The sequence below is a fragment of the Carcharhinus amblyrhynchos genome, chromosome 18 (assembly GCF_965287045.1).
Source record: "Carcharhinus amblyrhynchos chromosome 18, sCarAmb.v2.hapA, whole genome shotgun sequence".
Taxonomy (NCBI): domain Eukaryota; kingdom Metazoa; phylum Chordata; class Chondrichthyes; order Carcharhiniformes; family Carcharhinidae; genus Carcharhinus; species Carcharhinus amblyrhynchos.
Window position 1 is genome coordinate 39,664,711 of NC_137341.1, and position 11,337 is coordinate 39,676,047.

The 11,337-nt window shown below is 47.3% G+C and overlaps 1 protein-coding gene across 1 annotated transcript in view; it reads left to right on the forward strand.

The window, feature by feature from the left end:
* rab26 (RAB26, member RAS oncogene family) overlaps positions 1-11,337 on the forward strand; it is a 395,187-nt gene extending 383,850 nt beyond the window's left edge. Inside the window, exons 6-9 of the mRNA XM_080206134.1 lie at positions 1,957-2,022; positions 7,532-7,588; positions 8,750-8,826; positions 10,486-11,337. Coding sequence (XP_080062260.1) covers positions 1,957-2,022; positions 7,532-7,588; positions 8,750-8,826; positions 10,486-10,588 — 303 coding nt within the window. The 3' untranslated portion in view covers positions 10,589-11,337. The remainder of the gene's footprint in view (positions 1-1,956; positions 2,023-7,531; positions 7,589-8,749; positions 8,827-10,485) is intronic.

Here is an 11,337-nt window from a genome sequence, read left to right on the forward strand (position 1 = left end):
TGGTTCCCACAGACAGTGTCCCACCCCACAACAGTACTGACCCCTTATCCTCCCCAAACCCTCTGCCACCCAGACTGATCGCAGGCCCCTCCCCCATCTTCCACCCCACTGATCTCAGGCAGAGTGGCAGGGGACCCCCCCTTCTCCTCCACTGATCTCAGGCAGAGTGGCAGCGGACCCCCCCCTTCCCCTCCACTGATCTCAGGCAGAGTGGCAGGGGACCCCCCCTTCCCCTCCACTGATCTCAGGCAGAGTGGCAGCGGACCCCCCCTTCCCCTCCACTGATCTCAGGCAGAGTGGCAGCGCACCCCCCCCTTCCCCTCCACTGATCTCAGGCAGAGTGGCAGCGGACCCCCCCTCCCCTTCCCCTCCACTGATCTCAGGCAGAGTGGCAGCGGACCCCCCCCCCTTCTCCTCCACTGATCTCAGGCAGAGTGGCAGCGGACCCTCCCCTTCCCCTCCACTGATCTCAGGCAGAGTGGCAGCGGACCCCACCCCTTCCCCTCCACTGATCTCAGGCAGAGTGGCAGCGGACCCCACCCCTTCCCCTCCACTGATCTCAGGCAGAGTGGCAGCGGACCCTCCCCTTCCCCTCCACTGATCTCAGGCAGAGTGGCAGCGGACCCTCCCCTTCCCCTCCACTGATCTCAGGCAGAGTGGCAGCGGACCCCCCCCACTTCCCCTCCACTGATCTCAGGCAGAGTGGCAGCGGACCCCCCCTTCCCCTCCACTGATCTCAGGTAGAGTGGCAGCGGACCCCCCCTTCCCCTCCACTGATCTCAGGCAGAGTGGCAGCGGACCCCCCCTTCCCCTCCACTGATCTCAGGCAGAGTGGCAGCGGACCCCACCCCTTCCCCTCCACTGATCTCAGGTAGAGTGGCAGCGGACCCCCCCTTCCCCTCCACTGATCTCAGGTAGAGTGGCAGCGGACCCCCCCTTCCCCCACTACCGATCTTGAGCAGAGCCGCTGGATGCTCACTAACTGGAATGCCTGGATCGGACTTCTACGGAGTATGTCTGTTTGTGCCGATTCTGGGTGGGCGAACGCGGTGGTGAAAGGGGAAGTGCTGCTGAGGTTGGGTGTGCAGCCCATTAAGTCAATTTAAATGCATGCAAATGCATTTGCATTGCACCCGTTTCGGGCGCAGTCCTGATTGTGGCCATTTTCAGGCCTTGGTAAAGGGGGAACCGGCGCGGATCGCACTACTTGCCTCATGCCCAGCTTTATCAAATCTTCGTGCCCAAAAACAGGTGCAACTCGATGGTAAAATCGGGTTCTCTGTGTAGAGTTTGCACCTTCCCCCTGTGAATGTAGGAGGCTTCCTCCGAGTGCTCCAGTTTCCTCCCCCAGTCCAAAAGGTGTGCTGGTCAGATGCATTGGCCATGCTAAATTCTCGATCAGTGTACCCGAACAGATGCAGAGTGTGGCGACTGGGGGATTTTCACAGTAACATCATTGCAGTGTTAAAGTAATCCTACTTGTGACACTAATAAACTTAAACTCGAAACGTTGGCTCTATTCTCTCTCCACATATGTGTCAGACCTGCTGAGATTTTCCAGCATTTTCTGTTTGAAATGTAACAGTAACAATGATCTTAAAGCTAGCCACTTGCTGAAGGGATTAACTCTGAGCAGGAACTAAGCTGGGAGTGAGCTACCTTGGGATCGCATGTATCCAAGCAACCGACAGTGATCCAGTGATTGAATGTTTTGCTTTGAGATGCCTCGATCTTTCCCATTTTACTGACCACTAAATTCAGATTGCAAGCTTTCCCCATCATCGTTCACCTGTCTCTTTATATAATTTTTATCCAGTGTCGCTACAGAAACTTTCCCATCGGTTTTTGAACCTTGGTCGTTGTCAGTGGAGGGGGAACCGAATTAGATCGTTCACACCGACTTTGTGGTTTTTGTGGTTCAAGAGATTTTAACACCATTTCTCTTGTTCTTTTTAGGCCTGGCTGACGGAGATCCATGAATATGCAACGCAAGACGTGGTAATCATGCTATTGGGTAACAAGGTGAGTGCTGGCGTGCCACACCTTTGTATCCATTCAGGTGCCAGTCTTTGAAAGCACTATCACAATCAAAGGCCTACGATTTTGACCGCACACAACTCAAATGCAGGCTTGGAGATGAGCAGGAGCGGCCAGGAAGGGATTGATGAAGAACAAAGAAAATTACAGCACAGGAACAGGCCCTTTGGCCCTCCAAGCCTGCACCAACCATGCTGCCCGACTGAACTAAAACCCCCTGCCCTCCGGGGGACCATATCCCTCTATTCCCATCCTATTCATCTATTTGTCAAGTTAAGGGTCACTATTGTATCTGCTTCCACTACCTCCCTAGCAGTGAGTTCCAGCACCTACTGCCCTCTGTGTAAATATCTTGCCTCAGATATCACATCTTAAACCTATGCCCCCTCATAATTGACTCTCTCACCTTGGGAAAAAGCTTCTGACTATCCACTCTGTCCATGCCCCTCATAATCTTGTAGACTTCTATCAGGTGGCCCCTCAATGTCCATCATTCCAGTGAGAGCAAACCAAGTTTCTCCAACATCTCATAGCCAATGCCCTCCATACCAGGCAACATCCTGGTAAAGGTTTCCTGTACCCTCTCCAAAACCTCCACATCCTCCTTTTGGTCGTGTGAGTGAGAGGAGCACATGGAATTGGTCCTCTTGTGTCATCAGGATATCTTGATGGCATGGTGAGGCAGCAGTGTTAGCGCTGCTGCCTCACAGTGCCAGGGACCTGGGTTCAATTTCGGCCGAGGATGACTGTCTGTGTGGAGTTTGCTCATTCTCCCCATGCCTGCTTGGGTTTAATCTCATTTACATCTCAATCATGTCCCTCCTCAGTCTCCTCTGCTTCAAGGAACTCAATCCCAGTCTATCTCGTCTGTCTTCATAACTAAAACTCTCCAGCCCTGGCAACATCCTGATAAATCTCCTCTCTACCCTTTCCAATACCGCCACATACCTCCTGTAATGTGGATTCCAGAACCGCACCCAATATTCTAGCTGTGGCCTAACCAGTGTTTTATATAGTTCCAGCACAACCTCCTTGCTCTAAAACTCTGTGGGTAGGATTTTACAACCTCGTTCGTCCCAAAACTGTAAAATCCCACCAAGATCATTGGATGTTTCTATGCTCTGCTCCTCACCCACTCCAATTCCCATGGCGAGCGGGGCAGTAGAATTCCGGCCCATGTCTCGACTAATAAAGTCAAAAATTCCACTTTATCCACCCGCCCTGTTTCTTTAAGGGACAGTGTACCTGCACACACCAAACTTCCTCTGATCCTCGGTGCTTCCCAGGGTATTCACCATGTATTCCCTTATCTTATTTGTCCTGCTCTGGAGCATCACCTCACACTTATCTGGATTGAGCTCCATTTGCCACAGAGCAGCCCATCTGGCCTTGCAGTCTATATCCTCCTGTAGTCTAAGGCTCCTCACTATTTACCACCCTAGCAATTTTTGTATCATCCACAAACTTACTGATCAGCCCTCTTACATTCAAATCAAGACCATTTATCACAAGCAGCAAGGGCCCCAACCCTGATCCCTGCAGGACCCCACTAGATGCAGTCTTCCAGTCAAAAATCACCCTTTAACCAAAACCCTCTGCTTCCTGCCACTCAGCCAATTCTAGATCCAATTTGCCAAATTTCCTTGGATCCCATTGACACTTACCTTCGCTATCAGTCTCACTTTGTCAAAAGCCTTGCTGACTTCCAAGTAGACTATCTCAAATGCTTTGCCTTCATCTAATCACTTGGTCACCTCTTTGAAAAATTCAATCAAATTGCTGGGATATGACCTCCCTTTAACAAAACCACGTTGACTAGTCTTCATTAACTCCTACCTCTCCAAATGCAGATTAATTCTGTTTCTCAGAATTCCTTCCAATGGTTTCCCTCCAACTGAGGTTAGACTTACTGGCCTGTAGTTTCCTGCTTTATTCCTTCCTCCATTCTTGAATAATGGTACCACATTGGCTGTCCTCCATTCCCCCAGCATCTCTCCTGTGGCCAGAGAAGAATTGAAAATTATTGCCAGAATCCCTGCTATTTCCTCCCTTGCCTCACTCAACAGCCTGGGATACATTTCATCCAGGCCTGGAGATTTATCTACTTTTAAGCCTGCCAGACTTAGCTTCTGACTTGGATAGTCAGAAGCTTTTTCCCAGGGTGGAAGAATCAATTACTAGGGGGCACAGGTTTAAGGTACAAGGGGCAAGGTTTAAAGGAGATGTACAATGCATTTTTTTTTTACACAGAGGATGGAGGGTGCCTTGAACTTGCTGCCGGGGGAGGTAGTGGAAGAGGATATGATAGTGATTTTTAAAGAGCATTTTAACAAATACATGAACAGGATGGGAATGGAGGGATATGGTCCCCAGAAGGGTAGGGGGTTTTAGTTCAGTCGGGCAGCATGTTTGGTGTAGGCTTGGGGGGTGTGGGGGGTCGGGGGGGGGGAGGGGTAGCTGAAGGGCCCCTTCCTGTGCTGGAATCTTTTTTGTTCTGTGTAGACCACTGAGACCCCCTTCTCCCCTATGTTTTTTTTAATTGTATCACAGTCCTTCTCCCTGATCTCTACACTCACATTGTACCCCTCACTCTGACACGATGTATTCATTTAGAACCCTACCTATGTCCTCTGGCCGCACACACTGTGGTCTTTAACAGGCCCTACTCTCACTCGTTATCCTTTTGCCCTTAATGTATTTGTAAAACAAGTTTGGATTTTTCTTTATTCTACTTGCCAACCACTCCTTTTGTTCCCTTAACTTCCTGTTGAAGTTCCCTCTTGCACATTCAATACTCCTCTAGGACTTTGAGCCCTCGGTGTCTGCCATAAGCCTCCCTTTTTCTCTCTATCCAATGTTGTATATCCTCCAATATCCAGGGTTCACTGGATTTGTTGGTCCCAATTTTTTTTATTTGGAACATTTTGGCCCTATACTCTCCCTATTTCCTTCTTAAATGCCTCCCACTGTCCCATCACAGTTTTACCTAAAATTGTCTGGTCCCAGTCCAAATCAGATCTGATCTTATTGAAGCCAGCCTTCCCTCAGTTTAGAACATAAGAACATAAGAAATAGGAGCAGGAATAGGCCATCTAGCCCTTCAAGCCTGCCCCACCATTCAATAAAATCATGGCTGATCTGAAGTGGCTCAGCTCCACTTTCCTGCTTTCTCCCCATAACCCTTAATTCCCTTGCCTATCAAAAACCTATCTACCCGTGTCTTAAATATATTTAGCGAGGTAGCCTCCACCACTTCAACGGGCAGAGAATTCCAGAGATTCACCACCCTTTGGGTGAAGAAGTTCCTCCTCAACTCTGTTCTAAACTGCCCTCCCCTTATCTTGAGGCTGTGCCCTCTAGTCCTGCTGTCCTTTCTGAGCGGGAAGAATCTCTCTACCTCTACCCTATCCATCCCCTTCATTATCTTATACGTAACATTGATTGCATTGATTTCTGGAACGTTGATTTCTGGCCCATCCTTGTCCTTTTTCAAAAAAGTCTTGTATCTAACCGAATTAAGATTGCTGTCTGCAAAATGCTCCCCCATTGATACTTCAATCACTTGCCTGGCTTTATTACCTAAATTTAAGTCCAGGATTGCCCCTTCTCTTGTAGAACCTTCGACGCACTGTCTTAAAAAGTTCTCCTGGATGCATTTTAAGAATTCTGCTTTCTCTAAACCATTATTACCAGTTAATGTTGGCAAAGTTCAAATCCTCAACCAGCCTACTATTTTAACTCTTCTCTAAAGTTTTCCTGCATATCCACTCTTCTATTTCCCTCAGACTGTTCGGGGGCCTGTTGAACACTCCCAACAATGTAATTATTCCTTTTTTGGTTTTTAAGTTCTACCCAAATTTATTTGAAGAGCCTTCCAAAATGTCATCCCTCCCTACTCATGTAATTGATTCCCTGATCAAAATTGCAACTCCCCCCCTCCTCTTTTACCTCCTTCCCTGAAGGTCCTATATCCTGGAATATTGAGCTGTCAATCCTGCCCCTCTCTCAACCATATGTCAGTGACAGTAGTTTCATCAGTTACTGGTGTCACAAATAGGCTTACATTAACACTGCAATGAAGTTACTGTGAAAATCCTCTAGTTGCCACACTGCGGTGCTTGTTCGGCTACACAGAGGGAGAACTTAGCATGGTCAATGCACCTAACCAGACTGTGGAAGGAAACTGAAGCATCCGGAGGAAACCCACACAGACACAGGGAGAATGTGCAGACTCCATGCAGACAGTGATCCAAGCCAGGAATCGAACCCGGGTCCCTGGTCCCTGAGGCAGCAGTGCTAACCACTATGCCACCATGCCGCCCATAAGGCTGGCCAGCATTTATTCCCCATCCTTAGTTTCCCTTGTTCAGAGGGCAGTTGGGAGTCAACCACATTGCTGTGGATCTGCAGTCACATGTAGGCCAGACCAGATAAGGACGGCAGATCTCCTTCCCTAAAGGACATCAGTGAACCAGATTGGTTTCTCCGACAATCAACAGTGGTTTCATGGTATTCAGTAGACTCTTAATTCCAGACTTTTTAAAATTGAATTCATATTCCACCAACTGCTGTGACGGGATTTGAACCCGGGTCCCCAGAACATTAGCTGATTAACATTTCTGGATTAATTGTCTAGTGATAACACTATGAGGCCATCGCCTTAAAAATTGAAACAATGCTCCAGAGCAAAGTAAAAATATGGTAAAAGTATGGGAAAGAAGGTAGAAAGGGGCATTTGGCCCCAATTTGTCAAGGGCAGAATGCTGTTCCAGGTTGGCACATTGACCAATGAAGTGCCTGGCGCAGTCCAAATGGGCATGTACCCCCTTCAGTGCCCACTTATCACTCCATCATTTCTAAGCTTAGGAGTTGCCCCTTTGATTTGTTGATTTGACCTTTTGTTAAATTGACCTCCCTTTCACTTGTTAAGTTGATTTTCCCCAGATGAGTGTAATTCTGAGGCTTAACTTTACTCAGCCGATCTTTTTGCAGTGTGACCAGCTGCTGCCACCCTTTGGTAGAATGGTAAATCGCGACAGAAAATTCCCTCACATCAAAGGCAGAAAATGCTGGAAAATCTCAGCAGGTCTTGACAGCATCTTTGGAGGGAGAATAGAGACAACATTTCGAGTCCTTGGTCAGAGCTCTGACTCAAAACAATGGCTCTATTCTCTCCCCACGGGTGCTGTCAAGACCTGCTGAGATTTTCCAGCCTTTTCTCTTTTGGTTTCAGATTCCAGCATCTACAGTATTTTTCTTTTATTCCTTAAATAACATCACTTGGCCATTTCAGAAGAGCACCAAGCAAAGGCAAAGAGTAAAGCATTGGAACTGTGATCATTGGAAATTTCAATCTGTACAGCTTGTATTTAGCAATTGGGAACTGCACCATTTAGTATGGGGATAGGCCACACTGTTTAGGAAGTGCGCAGACTCACTCACACATGAAGTTGTGACCCTGAAACATATTCATTACCATTTTTGTCTTTTAAAGGCTGATGTGGCTCAAGAGAGAGCAGTGAAGAAAGAAGCAGGAGAAAAATTAGCCAAGGTATGTTCCTTTTTAAACCACACTTTGGAAGTGATCTTCCCCGAAAAGTTCTGTGTTTCAGGAAACACACAAAAAGGGTGCAAAGCCGATTGCAAAACAGAACCGGGAAGATGGCTTTCGGTGCGAGGCCGGTTCGCTCCTGGCGAGAAAGCCTCGTGCGCTATCTTACTGGCACACTGTGCTGGTCGACTGGCACAGCAGGGGGAAAGGTCACACCCTTTGTCTTCTTTTTAAACTGCGCGGCTGGGAAAATTTTGCAAAATGAAGTTCCCGGAATAGAGTGCTGCTGGTGGCGAGGAAACCAGGAAAACGGGAATAGGGAGAAAGATCTCCATTCCACCACCGAGCATGGGTTGAAAGCAAGACGCAGGTGAAAGGACTTTGTGCTAAGACACCCGGACCGTCCTTTGCCAGTTTCAGGTCAAGCCTGACTCCGTCAGAATGGGAGGTTAAGGTGAGAGATTCTGTGGGCAGTACGATTAGGCATTAACTGGCGGGTATGGTGATACAGTGACGTGAACCAACAGTCAGTGAGAATTCAGGATGGAGAGATTCAGAGCCCAATTAACAGATCAACTCTTCTATTTGTTACTTTTGCTGTTTTTGCCCTTCAGATGATTCCAGTGGCAGTTGCCTCGCTGGGCCAAAAATGACAATGTGGAAGGGGAACAAAAATTGGGATGATTTAAGGACAGATTTAGGGTTTCACTAAATAGATCTTATTCCGCCAGTTCCTTTTTTTTAATGAAGGGGTGTGACTGAAAGCATCGGTTAATGCAAGACTATGGGCGGGAGTTTCCGGCCCCGCTTACTCCGGAAAATCCATCCAAGGTCAACGGACCTTAGCATGGTGCCCGCCCCCTCCTCCCCCTCCTTCTCCCCCCACCCCCCCGCCCGCTATGATTCCTGTGGGACGGGAAAATCCTCCCTTATGGATTTAATAATTCAGAACTATTTTCCAATACTGGGAAAAACATTCATCAAGGTGATCATGGGGTAATTTGATGATGAGGCTGGTGATCAGTTGGCTGGTGGACATCAGAGGAATGGAACTTGGTGACTGCTAATGGTGGAGGTGCAATTCACTCGGTAGTGAGGGTGAAAATCCCTCTGCAATGAGTTTGCTGTGGATATATCTAATTGGCCATTATCTCCTTCTAGGAATACGGAGTGCCATTTATGGAAACAAGTGCCAAAACTGGTCTAAATGTTGAGCTGGCATTTATGGCTATTGCAAAGTAAGTGATGCGAGAATGATCCTTTGATATTACCTGCACTGGGCAAATGTCAGTGAGGATTATTGTGACAAACAATTCTTAATCAAAGTAAATAACCAATCTTATTGTCCCTGTGGTAAATTTAATAAGGAACCTGAAAAGGCAAGCAAACCTGAGTCGAATGACTCCTGAGATAATAGAATTATAGAATCATACAGTGCAGAAGAGGCCCTTCAGCCCATCGAGTCTACACTGACATATTAGAAACACCTGAACTCCCACCTAATCCCAACTGCCAGCACCTGGCCCACATCCCTAAATGTTATGACATACTTTTTAAAGGATGTGAGACAACCCGGCACTACCATCCTCCCAGGCAGAATAATATGGCACAGCATGGTGGCATGGTTAGCACTGCTGCCTCACAGCATCAGGGACCTGGGTTCGATTCCAGCCTCAGGTCACTGTCTGTGTGGAGCTTGCACATTGTCCCCATTGTCTGCGTGGAATTCCCTTCAGGTGATCCGGTTTCCTCCCACACTCCAAAGATGTGCAGGTTAGGTTGATTGGCCATGCTGAATTGCCCCTTAGCGTCAGAGGGAATAGCAGGGTAAATAAACGGAGTCACGGGAACTATTTTCCAGTTCTGATGAAAAGTCACCAGGCTGAAACATTTGACCGTTGCTCTCTCCATAGATACTGCCTGACCTGCCAAGTGTTTCTTTTGAATTGATTTGATTTATTATTGTCACAGATACTGGGATACGTTGAAAAATATTGGGCAGGATTTTACAGTTTCGCTTGAGCGAGATGGGAAGATCCCACCCGAGGTCAACAGACATTTCCATTTTTTCGCCCCTCGCCCGCTGCAATTCCGTGGTGGGGGTGGGTGGGACGGTAGAATTCCGGCAATTCTTCCTCCAGTCAGTTCTTGCTGCCTCACAGCACCAGGGTCCTGGGTTCAATTCTGGCCTCAGGTCACTGCCTGTATAGAGTTTGTACTTTCTCTCCACGTCTGCTTGGGTTTCCTTCGAGTGCTCCTGCTTCCTCCCACACTACAAAGATGTGAGGGTTAGGTTAATTGGCCATGCTAAGTTGCCCCTTAGTGTCAAGGGGACTAGCAGGGTAAGTGAAACCAAAAGAGACAATGCTGGAAAATCTCAGCAGGTCTGGCAGCATCTGTAAGGAGAGAAAAGAGCTGACATTTCGAGTCCAGGTGACCATTTGTCAAAGCTAAAAGGCATAGAAAGTGGGAGATAATTATACTGCAGGGGGAGGGAATGAACGATTCCAGCATCGGCAGTAATTTGCTTTTAGCAGGGTAAATGAATGGGTTTATGGGAATAGGGCCTGGGTGGGATTGTGGTTGGTACAGACTCAATGGGCCAATGGTCTCCTTCTGCATTGTAGGGAGTCAATGAAATTATATAGACAAAACATTCCTTTTGTAGAGTACATAGGGGAGAAGGAAAGGACAGGATGCAGAATGCTGTGTTGCAGCTACAGGTGGGGCGAAGAGAAAGATCGGCTTAATATACGATGAGCTCATTCAAAACTCTAGATAGCAGGAGGCACAGTGGGCGCCCATTCACTGTACTGGCCCCCAGCCCTGGCTGCGGGATCAGCAGAACCCACATTCCGAACAGGCACGTGACAGTCATCTGCAACTGTTTGTTACAGAGAACTGAAGCACAGGTCGATGAAATCGCCAAACGACCCCAAGTTCAAGCTCCACGATTACGTGAACTCGGAGATGAAAGGCACGGGCTGCTGCAGGTCGTAACTGGCGACTTCTTTCTGCCGATTATATATTTGTACAAGACTGATTGGGTGTTAAAAACGGCCAGGACAGTTCGTCTCGTGGTTCCGCCGCCATCCTTTCTTTGTGTGAACTCCCTGCATGTCTGTACTTGTTGTTTGTACATTGACAAGTGTTTATCAGCCAATAAGACCTTGAGCTCATCTTGGGCAGGTGGGTGGGATCTAAATGGTGTTAAATCAGGATCGAAATTATTCTACTACTTGATTGTTTACATAATCTAAATCTGCTTTTGCTGACTAACAGTTTGTATCATTAGAAACCCGGTCCGGTTGGGGTATTGAACGATTGTACACTGATGTCCGTGATTGTACTGAATGTATGCTGTGTACATTTTTAAAACCTTTACCAGGCCAATTTTAATTTCACTTGGGGAACAGAAGAGAATCCACAGGTGTGTGAAAATAAATCAGGATGCTATTTACAGGGAAATGCAATTTGAACTTCCCCCCCCTCCCTTCCCCACTTTGTGTATCCTGCTGAAATACTGTAAACTATTTTTTAAAGAAATAACTACTTCAATGCGTAATTGTCAGACTTGATATTAGAATTTTAATAAATAGTTGCAACATCTGTAAAATAAAATGTTTTCCAAGAAGCCACACTCCGACATGAGTGAGAAAAAGTGATGGTAAGAAAGATTGGTGGGCTTGTTGTTAGCTATTGTGCAGCAAATGCTTTAGCAGAAAGTAAAAACTTGAAAACCACTCTCA